We start from the raw sequence: 19,279 nt of genomic DNA on the forward strand, positions 1-19,279 counted from the left end.
CCTCACAAAAATAAAAACCGAAACCAAACACCCCCCCCCCCCCCCCCCGCCCCCGACCAAACACGCTTCAGCCAGCGGGAAGCTGAAAGTCAGAGTGAGTGGGGGGCTGTTCTCGCCCATAGCCTTCCGCAGAGCTCATACCCATGGACCTCTGATAGTCCACTGCATTGTGCCAATGGGCTCTCTGCCCTACACCACAACCACTGCTGCTCCCTGCCCTGAACTTCTGCTTGGTGCCTTCTTATAAAAACCCAACACTGCCAAGCTGGCCTTTGTCCCATCAGTTTCCTCAGAATTTACTGACGGAAGCAAAGAACTCAAGTGGCAGGTTCAGATTAAAAAGCAACGGTTGGGAGAGAAATAACCATGCCATGAGTAGGTCGCCCCCCGTCTCTCTTAGGTACCTGTGTACCTCCCATTACCATAGCCTCCGAGTGCCTCACCATTGTTAGTATGGTTAGCCTCACAACACTGTTATTGGCTGAAGCCCAGGAGGGCGTTGGTGGACCCCGGGACTTTCTCCTCTTCACATCATTGGCCGCAGCAGGAAGACTCAGCAACCGCCAAAAAAACAAAAGGCAGAGAGAGCTGCTGCAGAGGCAGCCCCAGGGTTGTGTGCATGGTGGTGCCTGGCTGAGCTGAGGCAGCCTCCCAAGGTTTGAGAGTTTCCGAAGAGCTGCATAGCACGAGGGGCCACGTTCGCCCGCCAGCAGAGCCGGTCGCTTTGTTCAGACCCCCTCAGCCCTCTCCCAGCAGAAGGAAAGACCAGCACCAACTGCACTGCTAACTGCCTTTGCTGTCCCGGGATGTGTCCATCTCCAATAATCAATACAAAGAGAGCGGGCAAATGAATCCCAAAAAGGAAAGGAGCTTTTTTTCCCAGGATCTGCCGCTGGCCTGTGAGCATCGGAGACCCTCTTCCAGTGCACGGTTAGTCCCCTTCCCTTTTCTATACCTCAGCTTCAGATGTGGCTGAAAATCAAACCATTACGAGAGCTGAGCCAACGTTGGATGAACAACTCCCTCTGCTGGCTCTTCCGTGTACTACTTGCCGATGCCATGTCCCATCAAGCCGCCACTTCCGGGTCCAGCCCCTGTCCCACCGTGGGGTGGGTGAACTAGGAAGCCACTTGCAAACACTTGGTAAGAAAATGAGTGCATACAACTTTCCCCTCCCCACGCCCTCCATTTCACAATAATCGGATCAGAACTTCGCACTGGGCCCCAAGTCACTCAGCCCCCAACCCAAAGCTTTTTGGCAGCGCAATGTTCCATGCACAATGACAAGGGAGAGGGACGATTCTGAGCTAACCCACCCCTGTAATTCTACTGCTTTGAGCACCAGCCGCGAGGACTGTCTTCACCTCTGAGCAAAATCTATCCCCACTGCAAAGGGGTGGGGGGGTGGGGGGGGAGGAGGGAATCAGAGTCCAGGGGCGCAGTATGATGTAGGAAAAAAAACAAAAAAATTTTGAACCAGTGTTTGTTTAGCCAGGGTAAATGAAGACACTTTGGCCTGAAACCTGCTCTGAGCTCCACATGGGCTACCGGAGTCCCCCCTGCACAGAGCAGTGACAATGGCCACATCAGGGACTGATTTGCAGGAAAACCAAGCGCCCGCACAGCTCCCACTGAAATCAATGGAGTAAAATCCACGCTGTGCAAACAGCCAGAGCAAGGTCTATGCACTCTCCAATCCCACTCAAGCCATCAGTGCATAGGCCCCGTGCCTGGAGAGCTGGAGCCAGAGTCCGTGCGTTTTTGCCCTGGACTTGCCTCGGCTTACGCTCAGACACAGGGTGAATCCCACCCAGCACTGTGCTCAGCCCCTCTGGGGAAAACATGAAGCCCTGAGTTCTGCCCTGTGAAGATCACCAGAAGCCAATCTGGAGTAACAAGCCGCTTTCCACTCTACCACACACGCAAGAAGGAGGAAGACTGCGGGACGCATGAAGTGTCTTTAATCCGAAAGAGGGAAAAGCAGACCAGAAGGATTAGTATAAGCCAACAGACAAAAAAATAAAATAAAATAAAAATAAAATTAAAAAAAACTTGTCTTGAAAACAAATTCAAATTCCATACAGTGCCTAAAATGTCACCTAAAAACTAAACATTTCCATAAAAAATGTTTGTTGTTTGAACACATTAAAACGCAGTGAAACAATGTGACAAAAAGGGGGGGGAGAGGGGAATCAGACTAAAGAATTTAGGGTAGCTATTCTGCTCCCAGGAGTAGAGACTGGTTGCAAACACCACCAGGAGCGGAGAGGTGGCGGGGGCGCAGATGAAGTCAGGGACTGCCTTCCCCTTTGGTAGCACGTGGGCAAATAGGGATGGGATTCAGAGGGGAGCTCGCTGTGAGCCCGGGGTGCCAGGGAGAGGAGAAGGAAGAGAAGGGCTCAGTGCTCAAGCCCCAGCTGAAGCTTTGAACAAGACTGAAGCCCAACTGATCTTTTAGATACATTCCCAATTTCTCCCATCCATGCCTGAGTCAGCTGGTTTTCTTGGTGGGACCTTGATCGGCTTCTTCCCGTAGTGAATTCTTGCCACAGGGGGTAAGTAACAGCCGAAGAGCTTAAGGAAACGCCGCAGCACTGCAGGAACTGAAATCCACAGCAGTCACCAGGCAGATGGCTCAGAAAGGGGGTGGAGAGGAAGTGCCCCATTTGACTCCTGCTTCCCCGATGCGGGGTAAGTGTGTTTCCCACATCAGAGTGGGGCAGTAATAGGTTAGTTGGGGTGAGTGAAATGGCTTGGCCTCCCACAGGTTCAATGGTAAGTGCTGGGGCCCCCTGAGGACAGGGGGACTTGCAGGGGGGCTTGTCTTTGTCTGCTTTCACCTCCACTGCAGGTTTAGAAGAGGTGCAACTTGATGCTAAGTGGTAGTTCTGGACTGCCGTGCTCAGCACAGCAAGCCAAGGGTACGGGAGCCCAGGGAAAGACAGGGCAGGACCCTGCAAAAGGCTGGGCGCTCACAGCATGGGACAGTAATGAAAACTGGACAATGGGGCATCTGCTTTAGGTGCTTCTGGTCTAATCCCACGAAGGCTGGGGTGGCTGTAGTGAATTTGTTAGCGGCATCGTCATCCCTCCCCCAGAAAGTCCCCTGAGATCAGAATTGAATTCCAGGCATGTTACAGACCCCACATATTCATCCAGAAAGAACAGCCCAGTGCGTGCATGGACTCACATACAAACTACACTCCCCCCAGACGTATACACACACACAACCCAGACACACACAATGGTAATTGAAAATAACCCTGTGCATGCACCGTTAGAGCCAAGGCTTCCTGTTTAGTGAGGATTTGTGCCACGACGCCTTTAAAAAGAAATTTTCCAGGCCTGAAAAGGTGCTCCAAATCCACAGGCTCTCCCAAGACCCCCCCAAACCACCAGCCCCTGAAGAGAAATTAAGAAAAGGAGCGTGGAAGGGACTAGAAGCCACACAGTATGTTCCTATCCCTGAGCCTCTTTGCTTCAGCCTGTGTTTACCAGAGGCTCACCTGAGGGGTTAATCCATCAGCACTAGGCAAAATAGCCCAGAAGCCTTCGTCTCTAGCCAGCGCTTCGCACAGGAAACATACTGTCTGGGTTTCAGCATTACAGTAGTTTTAAAAAATATTTATATATTATATACCCTAAAAAGGTTGCCACAGGAATTTCCATGTCTTTGTAAGGAAGAAGGAAAAAAATATTTAACCCCCCCAAAAAAAAAAAAAATACAAATTACCGGAGCTGTTCAACTCTCAGGCCAAAAATAAAGATGTGTGTATCTCACAGGGGCCATCTCCTCACCTGCGCCAAAAAGGCCAGAAACATGGGTGGGTAGCTAAAAAACAACACGTCTGGTATAAATGTCGGAGTTCCACATGTTTGATGAAGTCCGTCTTTGTCCTTTTCTTAAAAAATATATATATACTATTGCTTTCTCGACGGCCAGGCAGGGCTCAGAGGGGGCCCTCAGTGGGGGAGTGCTGTCGGCTCAGAGGGGTTCGCTTTCTTTCGTCTCTTCATGAGCAAAGGGTTGGAGGAGTCTTCGATTTTCTTTATCTTAATTTGTTCGTAATCTACTCTCATGGTGGCCAAGGCACTAGTCATCTCCTCCTAGAAACACCAAGTAAAATACAGGGCCTGGTTAGCAATGGGGGCATCTGACATTGGTGCTAGAACCCCTGGGCTTGGGCCCATGTCCATTGTCCATGCCCATACACATATGTATCTCTACCCAAGACATTCATAAATCCTAAGGCCAGACAAGACCACTGTGATCATATGACTCCCCGTATAGCACAGGTCAGAGACTTTCACCCAATGGTTCTATTTATAGGTCATTGAACACACACATCATTTTAGAAAGGCATCCCCAGTTTGATTTTAAGTCTAGCGATGGAGAATCCACCACGTCTCTTGGGAAGCTGTTCCAAGGGTTCATTACAATCACTGTTACAAATCTGTGGTTTGTTTCCTGCTTTAATTTCTCTAGCTTCTAACATCCAGCCATTGGCTCTTGTTCACCCTATAATCTAGATCTTGTCCTTGAACCAAATGATTTCACACACCACTAAACATTCCAACTTGGTGGTCTGTGGCTCGGTTGCTAGTGGACAAGTAGCCCTTTCCAACACAACACCGCGCCAGCCGTTCCCCAGCCTGATCCCTGTTACTATCCAACAGCGGTCTAGCGGTCCACAGCAAGTGAAATTAGCTGGTCGCCTCCATGCAGTTCTTCATGCTCACATCACAGACAGAAACACCTTTATTAGCAGCCTCAGCAGATGTGCAGAGGATTGAAGAGGCCACAAAGACAATCATCCACTCATGCCTCCAGGTCAGGGTGGAAACCCAGCCAAAAAAACATGCTACAGTAACAATACAGTCATTACTAGCGCAGCCAGGGCCAACACCACACCAAGGCTGCTGGCGGGAAAGAGTGGAGAAAAGGCTTTGCACGGCCACTAATCACGAGTTTACACTTTTTCTTTTTTTAGCGTGTGGATACAAAATTATTGCAGCCCTTTGATTTCACTAATTTCCTATTTCCAGGGCTCAAATAGAAACGTGCTGTGAAAAGCAGCTCGTCCCTCCCAATACTCTCTTCTCTCCTGTGCAGGTTCTGTGTACGGAAGCTTTATTAGCACTAAATTTGGTACAGCAAATCAAGGCCCTGATCCTGCAAGCTATTCCAGGTGGGCGCAGGGAACAGCTGGCAGGGGCCAGTGACCTGGCTCCAGTTCCCAAAGGCTCCCCGCAGCCTCACCAAGCATGATGTTTATGTCCACTGAGATGAGGCACTTGGAGAGCAGGCTGTACCAGCTAGCCTCCTGGAACAGAGATGGATCAGGGGCAGAAGCGATTCAGAGTTTTTACCTTGACGTCCTCCCACAAGTCTTTCTCTTCTTTCAAGACTCGACTAGTGTGCAGTGGCGTCTGGGGCACCTGCATCGATTGCTTTAGAGGGGAGGGTAAGAGAGACAAAGGATGAGCCTCCAATAAAAGTCCCTGCCGTCCCGCTTCTCAGTTCCAGCAGCTGCCCCATTTCTGGGGGCTCCGTGTCTCGCCTCTAGAAAGCCACACACTTACCATGATCCAGGGGTGGTTCATGAACTCCGTTATCGTCATGCGCTGGGTCGGATCCGTCTTCAGCAGGTTCCGGATCAACTGTTTAACTGGAGAGGGAGATGGGGAGGTGTTAATAAAAAGCAGCACTTAGGATATATATTCTCCCCAAGGGTACGCTATGCCCGAGCAACCACCAGAACCTCTGCTGGTCTCTTCAGCCTGGTCTACACCAGGGATTTGCACCAGTTGAAGCCATGGGTGCTGTGACAGACTGATAGTATCTTGTAATATCCTGGACAAACCTTATTAAATAAGGGTTAATACCTTTGGAGTCCACTGTTATTAAACAGGGAATTGTGTGAATGTACCTTCTCTAGGAGGAGAGGGATGCTAAAGTAACTCCTCTCCTTATCAGCCCCTTGAAGCCACCCCCCTGGAGAGGTGCACCTATACTAGTCCTGACTGGATTCTCAAGGGACCAAGAAACAAAGAAAGGATTTTTGGATAAATAGCTTCGTTTTAACCAGGCTCAGGGCCTTCCTCCTGATCCAGCAAACAGACAGGCCCCCTGGTCCACAATCCTTAGTGAAGAGTAGGAAGGACTGGGCCCATCAGACTGTGTGCTTGTTCTAAGCTGTGGTGAACTTGAAGCCACAAGGAAACCACTTGGTTGGGGTGCTGAAGGACTGTTCCTGCCAGAATCCGTTTGGATTGGGGTGAACTCTGCTAAGCTTAATAGTAAGTGTGTGGGGGGTGGGGTGGGAGCGCGGAAGGTTTTGTTTTTAACATGTTTTCCCGGGGACATTTTTACCTTAAGAATAAAAGACACTTGCATAAAAAGAGCTGTGTGGTATCTCCAGCTGTGGGCAGCCACACTGTTAACCATCTCTGGAGAGACAGCAGACAGCTGTGCTTGGGCAGCCTGTCTCTGCTGGGAGTAACACGATGAAAGCAGGGAGCCGTTCAGCCTGGAAATACCCTAGTCAGGAGGGAGAGAGACGCGGGTCCCCTCAAGAGAGGTGATGGCCAGGGGAGCCAGGAACCAGAGAGGGGGTGCCCTTGGAGGACCATAGAGGGGGAATATTAATGCAGCAGCCCTGAACTGTGACAGGTGCTAAGCCCTAGTATAGACAGGCAAAGCCACTGTTCAAATGGGATATACGGCACCAGCGTAAGTTACAGCTTCACCTGTCTACACTAGGGACCTGCACCCGTACAGCTATACTGCTGGCTGCAATAGGGCAAATCCCCACGTTAGGCAAGGCCTTGTTCTACAACTGGAGATTGCAGGCACACACAGGCTGAGCTTTCCCATTGGGCATTATAGCTACAAGCCTGACACGCCCCAGGAAAGGGAAACCACATTGCCAATATCGGAACACCCAGTCCCTGGGGATTTCACCGCAGGTGGTCCAGGCACGGCTTCTGCGATTATGTTCGGGTAGCGGGGACATGTTCGGGTAGCGGGGACACACACATTCATGGAGCAGACACTCTGCCACAGCTTTTACCTTCTTCGGACACTTCTGACCACTCAGGGTTGGGAAATTCATACTGGCCCATTCGGATCCGTTTTTTCATGCCTGGAGAAATGGCCAGACCGTGGTTGGAATAGAAAGGGGGATACCCACACAGCCTAAGCCAAAGAGAGAGAAAGTAATGAAGTGATCTGCAGAGGGGAAATCCTTTAGACTGCGTTAGAAACTTACTAGAGCAAGTTTCCTTGCTTGTATTATAAGCGGAGGTCAGTTCTGGCTAGCATGCCCAACAGCATCCTTGGACAGCTGAAGTGGGTTATCCCTACCTCTATGAGGGTAATGAGATCAATCTAAGAAAGGGGAAATTTTAGGCCTAAAACAAGAAAAACTCCCCAGCAGGGAGATCTGTTAGTCTCTGGAATACTTCTGCAAGGGGCGCGCGGGAACCCCACTGCTTTGCAAATAGGCCGGGCTGAGCACTAGACAGACCCTGTACGACAAGGAACAATCCTGCACTGGCTTGGTCTAGAGAGACTAGGGGCCAGATTTTTAAAGGTATTTAGGTGCCTAAATATGCAGATAGGCACCTAGTGGGATTGTCAAAAGCACCTAGGCACCTAACTCCCAGTAATCTGAACAGGAATTAGGAGCCCAGGTGCTTTTGAAAATCCCATTCGACTCTTCTCTGTGTTTTTAGGTGCCCAAATACCTTTAAAAGTCTGGCCCTAAAGGTACGACTACTCACGGCTGGCACAGCTCCACTGACTCAGGCTCGCGGGACTGGGGCTACGGGGCTCTAAAATTGCTGTGTAGACGTTTGGGCTTGGGCTGAAGTCTGAGCTCTGGGACCCCCAAGAGAGGCGAGGGGTCCCAGAGCCCGGCTCCAGCCCGAGCCCAAACTTCTACACAGCAGTTGATAGCCCCGTACCCCATGCCAGCTGTCCCCGGACAGCCACGGCCGTGCCGCAGGTCTTTTATTCCAGTGTAGACGTGCCCTACGTGACCCAGTAGGTTTGCCCCCGTCTCTAATACTCATGTCATTTCACTGCTCTAGAGAGTCATTTGTCCTGGGTAGGTCTGGGTCAGTCAGCATGCACTGAACAGCAAGGCGGGGTCCACAGGGAACCATCCCAGGCTGGTGTCTTTCTGCAGTGGAGGAGGCGGAGAAGGAAGTCAGATGTTCACGCATGCACCTAGTGCAGCCTTCCCAGCACGCTGCTTAGCCAGACTCCAGGAAAGGACATTGCATGTTTCACCCAGGGAGCGCCCTGCGAGCCTGCTTGGGGACAGATACTGAGAGGGTGGAAGCTGCCGCTCCCCTGGGTTACGCATGAGCGATGCTCATCAGGATGGTACAGGGGAAACCGCTTACTTACAAAATGTACATGATGACGCCCAGGGACCACATGTCACAGGACTTGTCGTACTTCTCTGGGCCCAGCACCTCCGGGGCTGGGGAAAGAAAGAAAAATTCACAAGGCAGTCAGAGACGTTGTGCAACGGGGTTAAACACAGAAGTGATGCCTCTGGAGGGAGGAGCTCTAACGCCGGCTGAGACCATGAGTTTGATGGACCAATCACCCCAATCCTGAGCCATTTGACAGTAGACGCAGCTTAGCACAGTTGATGAACTGCTCCAGAGAAGCCCTCCTCTTGGAAAGGACCTAATTATATAGGTTCCCTCACCACGCTGTGCGGGGGGAGCCAGGACTAGACTAGCAAGGGGTGCTACACATCATGCCAGAGGGGCATTCACAGAGCTGTGTGGGGCAAGTGCCAGGAAGAGTCTCACATGCCCACACTGTGAATTGCTTATACAATGCCCTGATGTGTGCGAGGTGCATTGCAGAAAGAGGAGATACACATGCTCCTGCCCTGCTTACCTCACCTGGCATGGGACCTGGGATGGCATTTGCAATACACCTGGCTGTAATTGTCACCATCAGCTCCTGAGCAGGGACCACAGAGGAACAGATCTCCAGGGCATGTCTGCCGTCAAACCAGTCCCCTGGGTTGCCCAGCTGAGGAGTTTGGATTTTAACACAGCAGCAGGGCTGGGAACCCAGAGCCTTTCCAGCTCTGGAGCCCATACCAAAACTTCAGATCCAAACACCCCAAAGCAATGGGACTGTCTGAATCAGAGTTCTGCTTCTCAGGCCCAACCCTACACCCCATTACAGCTATAGTTCAAATTGAAGTTATGGGCCTGATGCAGGAATTACTGGTTACAGTTCTCTGGCTTGTGTTATATACAGGCGACCAGACTAGATGGTCTCCTTCTGGCCTTACAGTCTCTGAATCCACAGCTCCAGGCCTTCCCTACACAAAACAGCAGCAATACCAGGAGATTCTGGATGCCTGCAATCCCCATTCCCTGGAAGGGGGCGAGGCACCTCAGCTTCCCCAGTGACTTACCCACGTAGTAAGGTGTGTAGCACGGTGTGGCCAGGGAGTTGTGTGTGGTGGTTTCTTTAGCAAAGCCGAAATCGGTGAGTTTCAGTACAGTGTTGGGCCTTTTCGAGGTGTACAAGAGGTTTTCTGGCTGTGAAAACACAATGAATAAAAAGCAAACTAAGCGCTGGCCAAGTCCTCCGGGCTCTTACCTCTCGCATAGCCAGGGGCAGCATTAGAACAGCGCCAGCATGTCCAAGTCACTGAAGATTTGACCATGAACATACCAGCGGGAGCCATGTGGTTCGAAGTTAGCCAGAGAGGATTCCCTCCACCCCATTGCAGCTCAACTCCCAGCCCTTTGCTGCCTGTTTTCCTCCCCCCCCCCCCCCCCCCCCCGGGCAAGACCTGATTTGTAACAGCTGAAGTGGGTCACATATCAGAGATCCCAGAATCATCCCTTCTCTCCCCACTCGCACCCCTCAGCCTTCCAGATCCTAGCTGGGTCCAGAAGCAGAAGTGTGAAGATATGGCACAGTTAGTGGGACTTCCAGGCCAGTTCTATAAACCCCAACACATTCAGGTAAGGATCTACAACTTCTGAGATGGGTTACAAGCCAGTGAGCGAGACCTGGGATATTCTGCAGAGAGCACTGTCTCCCACACCAATTGACACTGAAGAGCTAACGGGAGGGGTGCAGACATTGGCAGTGTGAAGTTGTATAATCAATAGGGAAGGGCAAGTCTCACAAAGCCCTTCCTGAACCCATCCCTTGCCCCAGGGGCTTGGTACTATTCAGACAACTTGCACTGATTTTCCCAACACAATTTTAGATCTTCCGTCTTCATGCTTCTCTTGACAGCTCTCTCTCCGCCCCTTCCCACACCATAATCTCCTCAACCAGGAAGCTGCATCTCTCAGGGAACGGCGTGCACCTTTGCAACGTTTAAATCTGTTGCCAACTGGGGGTGTTTAGCCCCAATTCCCTGGAGAAATGCCAATCAAAGTAACTATATTCTGCCTCTGCAAAATTCCCTGTGGTTTCATTGGGACGTGGGACTCCTCTTCGCTTCCTGCCCTGGGCAACAGTGTCGTGCGACTGCAGAACAGCTGCTGTGGGGTGGCTGCATTTCAGAGGTGGATGGGGGGTTTTTGTTTCTCAACGGCACCACGCCCCAGTATACAAAGCTCTTTGGGATGACAGATGCTATATGAAAATACAAGACCGTATGAACAAGGAAGTCTTGCCTGCTTACAAGTGAATTCTAGAACAATACAAACCTCACCCTTTAAGAATTCTGCTGCTCTTACAGAAAGGAAATGCCATTTTTACAAGACCTCACTGTTTCAATGGACTTCACCCTATAGGGCAGGGGAAATGATAAGGGCCAGGTCCATACACCAGAGTAGAGGAAACTTCAATTTCAGCAAGTTATCCACTTCCCCCTAAGCCAAACCAGCCACCATCTCACCGTCTCCATTATGGGCTCTGATTGATCTCTGCAGGTAGCCTGCAATGAAACCCAAAGGCCAGCCGGAGCTGAAGTGGGTTGGCTTTTTCCCCAGCTGACCTCTGCTTTCACGGAGGCCGTTCCCATAGACAGGTACAGAGAGACGGTGCCCAGACCGAAAACCTATGGTCCAAACACCCCCACCTTGGAAGGGTCCAGCTCCTGATCCGAAGTGTCACGTCTCCACACTGACGGAGGCAGAAGTACAAGAGCACAGTGGTCAGCTCTTGTTTGAAAGGAGCCAACAGGAGCCATGAGCCGCACTGCTCTTCCTCCCCATCCCGCATTCTCCTGCCTTTCAAAAAGCACGAGTTACTTGAGGCTGGTTAACCTCAGTGGGCCTCTTAAATGCAATCTAGGGAGTGGCTGCAGCACTCCTCTGGATTGTACAATGTTATGTGGGCCAAGACACTGGGGGTCGTGCAAGCAGAGGGCCCTCCACTAGGGGCAAAGACCTTGGAAACACTCTCTAGCATCCGCTAGGCGCACAGTACCTTAACATCCCGGTGTGCTATGTTAATCGAGTGCAAGTACTGGATGGCTTCTCCAATGCTCTTCATTATTTCTGAAGCCTCTAGAGGAGTTAAAGAAAATTTAAAAGTATTTAAACCTCAGCAATTCAAAGTAAAGCCACCCCTAAGGTGATACAAGTGCATCCCTGAAGGCAAGAGCTGGAGAGCACCGCAGAGAAACCCTCTGAGAGTCAGAAAGCAAAGAAGCTCTTGGGCCTGAAGTCTCCCTTTCCGAGCAGGGTTCTTCACATGGGACCTGCCTGCGAAGAGAGTAGACCTGCTACAATCACTCCCAATAAGAGGGATTTGGGGGAACACCAGCTACTGGCTTTGACCCTAGACTGTTTAGTTGGCTGAGTCTCAGTACGGCTAACAGAGACCACTGCCTGCCACTTCAGGACGTGGGGAGAGGAAGGGAATTGGATAGTCAGAAGCTCGTCTCTCACACTTAGCTGCAGGGTGGCTGGAGAGTGCCAGTGCTGGGAAACTATCTTGCCTCCCTTCCCAAGGAAAAATTTCCGTGAAAATGGAAATTTTTTTCCTTTCCAACATTTTTCTGGGGAAAAGAATCAGGTTCTCTTAAAATTACCCACAACGTTTTAGTGAGAGAGAGAGAGAACGAACATTTCTTTGACAAACTCTCCATTTTTCAGTCAAACGTCTGGTTGCAGAAGTTCCAACCAGGTCTAAGGCAAGACATTTTCACTCAACCAACATAAAACAGCCCAGGGGTTAAAAAAAAGCCTCCATACCCCGTTCCGTGAAGGCCTGGTCTCCCCTATCTTGAATTCGACTGAAGAGCTCCCCACCATCCAAGCTGAAATACAGAAACAAGTGGAGTTAAAGGTCTAGCCGCTACCTCCCCCACCCATCAGGCCTCTCCAGCGGGCCTTCAAAATCCTCACTGATCATTCCAAGCCAAGCACGGCCAGGAGTCGCTGCACCGAGCTTTGGGGAGAAGCCCCAAAACACATTGCAAGGGGTGAGAGATCTTGCAACATTTCTGGCTTTGTTTCCAAGTTCAGGGAGATTAGCCTCCCTTCCTCCCACACCCCCCCTCCAGGTTTGCCCCTTTTGCACCCCTCCATTTCCAGGCCTCTCTCCCTTCTCCAGAAAGCAGCCAAGAGAGACTGCACAGCAGAGGACTCCCTCCGCTGCAGGCAGTCAACGGGCCAGCATCTGCGGATTTCCTGGCCACATGAGAGCAACCGTACAGAGGCACCTTTACAATAAAGAGAACAGATTGCTCTAGAAACGCCCAAAGTTCCCAGCCTCACTGGCCTACTTTTCAGCAAAAGCCACCGGAGGTACATTCAACCACACAAGCAAGGAGGCATTGAACTCAGAGTTCCACCCAGCCTGTGCGCTCGGTCACACCACAGCACAAGCTCCTATGCCAATCAGTCACCTGACAAGCTGGGTGGCCGGCAGTCGGCAGACTGACTGAGCACAAGGGCAAATGGGACAAAACACAGCAGCACACTGGTGCTCAAAGAAGCTCTGCCCCCGGCAGCTCCCACTGATTTCACAGACCCCAGGCCTCAGCCCGGGGACTTTGGTCTCCCTGAAGAGTTCTGGCTTTTGAAGCCACTAGCCCAAGTTATGCAGAGTGAACGATGCAGCTAAAATATTTGAATAGAAAACTAACTTCCATATTCCTCCAACAGCCAGATGGATACAGAGGTCTTGGGGCTAAAGCCCTGGTTGAGGACTCAGTTCTCAGCTCTACCAGACTCCTTGAGTGACCTTGAGCAAGCCACTTAGCCTCTCTGTGCCCACATTCCCCATCTCCAGGAAACGAGGTTTCCTCTCTTTGTCTTGTCTAGCTCTTTGGGGTAAGGACGGTCTCTTGGTACGTGTCCACATAGCGACTAACACAATGGGGCCCAAATCTCAAACAGGCTTCTCGGCACTATCCCCGATACAAATAACGAACACGGAGCTGAGCTATGTGATAGAGGGTACAGAAAAGGAGAGAGAATTTGTGTCCATGCGAAGAGCTTCACAGCCAAGTACTGAGTTACAAACGCCCCGGATCCGAACGGAGACACGAACAGAGCTGAGTCACAGGGATGTATGGGACACTGCAACCGTGTGTGTTTCCTCTCTGGTTACTTTCCATCTTACACAGGGCCCATCCTGGCAGTATCTCAGCCTATTCCAGTCCATCACACTCAGGCTAGCTTTAAAATAGCAGGTGGCTATTAAAGCAATGTTTCAACTGGTTTCACACGCGCATTTGACAGCACAATGACTGGCTTACTATTGTTCATTCAGACGTCGCTGTCTCCCCACGCGTACAGATGAGCTGCTCAAACCTCCTCTGCCTGCGGACACCCGGGATCTCAGCACGAGTGTCGGAAGCATCTTCCCACACAGAGAACTCAGAAAGCTCTTACGCAACATAGCAGCAGCCTAACCTTTGCAAACCCTGAACTGCTCCTCCGTCTCCCCCTCCCCGCCCCTTGACAACCTGTTGGCCTCTGCCACGGGAGAGGTTTTGGCAAGGAAGCTGCATTAAAAAAATCACAGCTGCGGTTGGGATGTGGTTTCGATACTTTCCCCTTCATTCCTCCCTCCTCGTATCAAACTTCTGAGAGTACCAGACTCGCTCAGACGTTGCTGTGAACACCAGCCTGTCACTCTCTTCCCTGCTCTTTGGTGTACCCCTGGTCTGACAGCCACTGCTGCCCAACGACTAGTTCAGCCTCACACATGACAGCACGGCTGGCACTTCAAAAGTTACCAACATCTTTTTCATGGCAAAAGCAGGTCTGGTTTAGGAGTTCTGTTACAACAAGAATAAGGATCCCTGGGCCATACGCCTGCTTACCTAGCTCCAGGTTTTCCAAATGACTCCACAACCAGCAGCTCACACTCCGGCCCCAGTTCTGGGTGCTGAGCACTTAGGAAATCTGGCTCTTGAATGCCAAACTACTACACCTCTCAGTGGCTTTGTTTTTCCCTGATCATAGAAGACCATTTCCCCCTTACCAACGCCGCCTCAGTCATTACAAGAACTCCCCCTACACACTGAGCTTAGAAATCAAACAGCCCCTTCCCACCTCATACATAACAATTCTCAAGGGCTATAATAAAAAATATTGTGCATTTCTATAGCAAAATTCTGTTTCAGTTCAAAGATCATAAAGCATTTTATGAACGTTAAGGAATATTTTCACGCCGAGAGGTGAACAGGTATAAAAAAAAAAAACCAAAACCATATGACAGATGAGGAAACTGAGGCACGGAGAGGTAAAATGACTTGCATAGAACCACCCGGGGTGTCAGAGCCCAGGAGTTCCTGGCCGTCAGCCACGTACTCTGACCAATACACCATGCTGCTTTCAAAATGGTTGAATTAATGTGATGGCAGGGTCAGAGGTAAATCTTGTGAATCCATGGGACATGGCCTTTCCAAAAGGCACATGGCCCAGCCTTCAGCTACCAATACTTAGAAGTGTTGGCGGCCAATCATTCACATGCTCAGAACACACATGGTATGAGGCACTGGGAGCCTGGGCACCAGGTCTTTCTAGATGATCCCTAATATCCTAAGATTTCCCAGGCATTTTCCACAGGTTGCACAGATCTCTAGAGCGACAGCCTCCCCTGAGAGAAGTGAAGCGGTCAAGTGGGAGGAGGGATTTGGCTCGTTTCTTCTCTCACACAACACTTACCACTCCATGATTATAAGCAGGCACTTCCTCCCCTGGTACAGGTTTTCATAGACATCAATGATCTTTACAATGTGGGCACACTGAGATGCCCTCCAGTGGAGTTCGACTTCCCTGCGGGCTTTGGGGCAGTCCTGCAGCATCTAAAAGAAAGAAGGAAAATTCAGTCTTTTCTCCCCCATGCAGCAAAATTTCCAGAATCACAATTTTGTCCAAGACACTTGAACAAAAGGTTCTGGATTCAAAAGGTCTGAGATGTTGCCATAACACCATGATATTCTGCTAATAAAGCTTTCATGTGATCTCTATTAGACCTCTGCAGACAGATCAGGGAAAGATACAACTAGGGGCATGAAGGACAAAGTAACAGAGACTGATGCACTCTCATCCATTATTATTCGGTATGAGAAAACAACAGGTGAGTTAAGTCTAGCCCTATACAATGCCTGGAGCGCCATCTAGTGGAGGATATATGCAATTCCAGCCATTTGGTTTCTCGCCAACGCAAAAGCTATTAGAGGTGTACAGTTGTGTCAAGAGCATTAATTCCTGCTTGAGCGTAACTTGGGAAATAGGTGCCCTTAAATTAACCGAACTTGCAAGTAAAGGCCAAAGACATCTATACTAGCAGCAGGAGGCCTGCACTTACTACATCTTTAGATCGACAAGGAAATAATAATCGACACTCTCCAGGGAAAGCCAGACCCTGCCTTAGGGGTTAGTTAATTTTTATTGGGAATAGACACTGCAACCGTTCACACCCAACAAAGGCAGGTGACAACGTTACCCTGGTACGTTCTGTTTTCTCTCCCAACACTTAGCTGTGAAGTCAGGGCCAGAAGTGCCACATCTCAGCCCACCACTGGGACGCATCGCAGGATGGGTGCAATGGGACCCTTGGTACTGACCGTCCGTGATGAAAGGACAGGACAAGTCAACTCACACGCAGGGGGTAGAGGTGACATTTTGGACAGCGCTTCCCTGGCAAATAATTTGAATCGCTAATTCACAAGGCTCCTCCTCTGGGGTCCCACATCAGAGTCTACCCCCCACCCCCCGCGCTTTGGCAGAGGGATGCTCAATGCTCCCTTCAACAACCCCACTCATGCAAGGATGGGGAGGAGGAGGTTTGCTTGAGCATAGTATGCAACACCCCTCCCCTTTTGGAGTCAGAGGAAGCTACCTCCACCGCATTCCCGGCCTGTCTGCTCAGGGAGCAATAAGCTCTGCCCCTGCTAGCAGCAGACTTTAAGGTTGGCCAGAAAAAAAATCACTCACATAACATCAGCACCTGACATATTAACGGGGTTTACGGTCTGTCCATACATAGGACTGATGGCCCTTTGGAGCCCATCCCCTCTGTGCAGCACACGCTGCATAAATGGAGTCCAGCAGAGAGCAGCTGTTTGCATTCCCTGGCAGACGGTGCCATCTAGTGGCAAAAAGTGGCTGCATAAAAATTCTTGCCATTCTGTTGCTCTGAAGTACACACAAGCACATGTAGAGGAGCTGTGCATCACGTCACTCCCAGGGGCCTGAGCTTTGTATTGGTCAAAGAAATCAATCTACATTATAAACATCTGCAAAATCGTAGTGACTTTTTTTTTTAAGTCACGCTTTGCACTTATGCCGCGCCTTTCCCCTGAGGAGCTCAAAAAGCCATACAAACCCGAGCAAACTAAGGCTATTGCCTACACTACCGGAGTAAGTCGACCTACGCTACACAACTCCAGCTACGTGAATAACCGCGGAGTCGGGGTGGCATACAGGGGTCAACTGGAGAGCAATCTGCAGTCGATTTGGCAGGTCTTTACTATATCTGCTAAATCAACCGCCAGTGGATCGATCCCCACTGTAGTGTAGACCTGCCCTCAAGCCTCATCACGCTTCTTTGAGGTATGCCATGATCATCATCATCCCAATCTTACAAATGGGGAAACTGAGGCATGGATAAGAAAAGTGATTTTCCCAAGATTGCACAGTGGGTTAGTGATACGTGGGGGGTGGCTCATGCTTCTGACCTCATGAAACAGGTCTCTCCGCTGGGCTTATTCAGTCCATTGGATCCAAATTAGAGCAATGTTACAGATAAATCAACAGTAAAGGCCAATTGATAGATACTGAATCCATCAGCTATACCATTAAACACCTGAAAAAGGGTACAGGAGGAGGGTCAGAGGAGAGTATTACTATTCAATGACTTGAAAGGTCATCATGGATTGGTCCATTTAGGATCTTGCTGAGTTGCACGAGTCTGGTTTCCTTAATTACATCAATTTATCAATTTACCCAATAATTGCTCTTAATAAAATACTTCTCTGGAGCACATTAACTGACTTCCTCATCCAATTACGGTTATTGGAGCACTGGCTACTGAAGGACATTGGCTAAACGTTTCCCTTCATGCATTTATGAGGCTGGACTTAGAGTGGTGGAGGGGAACTATGCTTTTGGTACATAGGGAACTGCGCTGGCATCCACTGAAGTCGAAGACAAAATGCCCCATCAGTTCAGTGGCAGAAGTATCAAGCCTCTACATAATAATTAGAGCTGGTTATAAACAGCAAAAAATGCTAGTGTGAATTTAAATTCTTTCTATTGATTTTTCAAAGTTTCAAAAATACAGCAACAAAATATTTTGATCTCTGAAAAATTTAGAGCTCTATGGCTGGTTAAAAAAAACCAGACACACACATACACCAATGAAACTTTACATATCAACATTTTCCAAGGGGTTTGTTCTAGTCAAAAATTAAAATTTCCAATTCCCATGGGACCTTTGAGGATCCGGGCCTGTGTGTTCAGTGCTACTGCTGATGTTTCCCGGCTTAGAGGGACACAGGCAGGTTAACCATGCTTTTAAAAAACAAGCTTCCTTATCTATGTAACTAGCATCACCTCAGATTATTAGCAGAGCAGGGCATAAGACCATACCTGCTTTGAGCAGTTCTGCCCATTAACTGTAACAGCCTGCTCCATTCTCACAGTTAAGTGGGAGATAGCAAGGTCCACTGGACTGGGAGTCAGGAAACCTGGGTTCTTCTGGACTCAGCTGCCGTGAAACCTGGGGCAGGTCCCTTTGAGAGATGCAATGACATGTACAATCATCCAGTGGAAGTGATAAATGCCTCAAATGCTGCCAAGGAATGGCAGAAAGAATGAAAAGTTTGGAAGGGGAGGGAAAGATTTAATTTTAATTTTCTGAAGACATTTTCTCTTGGAAATATTAGCAATTACAGATGGGACGTTTGAGAGGGTTCCTTTAGCTGCTATGGATCCCTTTAAAGATTGCTACGCTGGATGTGGAACATTAAATATCCACAATTAAGAGCCCTGGGATATCCCGACTGGGTGCTATGGACACCTCAACCATACAGAATTCATGTTGGTTGGGGAACATGCACAGCCTGAGCTCACACCTCAGCACCACACAGAAAGCCCATTAGCTATACATCCCCCAGAGATTATAAAAAAAAACCCATCCCATGCCTGGGGAAGACAAAATAAATAAGCAAGATTCTCTCTAAATAGTACATTTCTCAGCTTTTCCAGCAGGAGTCAACAGCTCTTTAAGGAGTCCCCTGACTTCCACAAAGGCTGCTCACAGCTCTCCGGTGCTGGAAAGATTTGCTAGTCTGCCAGAGTCTAGTAATTACCATGTTTGTCAACATAAACAAACAGTCTTAAATACATGCAGCAGACTCCTAAATACAAGACAACAAATGTGTCTTACACAAAGCCACATACCCCCCCCCCCCCCCCCCCCCCCTCCCCCAAGTATTTCAAGGCTCATTGTTGTGTGCATGCTGTTAAGTAGACTAGATAGTTGTCTCGCTGATTCTGCATCCTGGCTCTTGTTGGGGTCTGCGTTTCAGTTTAATGGCAAAGTTTAGCCCCAGAGCTGGGCAACCCAGGCGGAGAGGTATCTACCTACCCTTTCCTAGGAAACTCCCATGTGTTGACACTCAAATGCCTAGCTCAGCTCCGTTCAAGATTTACACGCTGCCCATCTAATTTTATCTCCTTCGGCACCCCATGGCCTCAGATCGAGAATAAAGGCACAAGCTTCAGGCAAACGATGGTTTGGAAAGGCACAAGCTAGAACAGGGGTCCTCAACGCAGTGCCCGCGGGTGCCATGGCACCCGC

General features: G+C 49.7%; 1 protein-coding gene across 2 annotated transcripts in view; it reads right to left on the minus strand.

Moving 5' to 3' along the window:
• Positions 1–1,944: 1,944 nt before the first annotated feature.
• MAPKAPK2 (MAPK activated protein kinase 2) overlaps positions 1,945–19,279 on the minus strand; it is an 81,056-nt gene continuing 63,721 nt past the window's right edge. For both annotated transcript variants that reach the window (XM_034767130.1, XM_034767131.1), the window contains exons 2-10: positions 15,136–15,275; positions 12,208–12,272; positions 11,438–11,517; positions 9,456–9,582; positions 8,417–8,492; positions 7,074–7,198; positions 5,584–5,669; positions 5,371–5,451; positions 1,945–4,107 (exon numbers count right to left, since the gene is read on the minus strand). In XM_034767130.1, coding sequence (XP_034623021.1) covers positions 3,964–4,107; positions 5,371–5,451; positions 5,584–5,669; positions 7,074–7,198; positions 8,417–8,492; positions 9,456–9,582; positions 11,438–11,517; positions 12,208–12,272; positions 15,136–15,275 — 924 coding nt within the window. In that variant the 3' untranslated portion in view covers positions 1,945–3,963. The remainder of the gene's footprint in view (positions 4,108–5,370; positions 5,452–5,583; positions 5,670–7,073; positions 7,199–8,416; positions 8,493–9,455; positions 9,583–11,437; positions 11,518–12,207; positions 12,273–15,135; positions 15,276–19,279) is intronic.

The sequence above is a fragment of the Trachemys scripta genome, chromosome 4, assembly GCF_013100865.1.
Source record: "Trachemys scripta elegans isolate TJP31775 chromosome 4, CAS_Tse_1.0, whole genome shotgun sequence".
Classification (NCBI taxonomy): Eukaryota; Metazoa; Chordata; order Testudines; family Emydidae; genus Trachemys; species Trachemys scripta.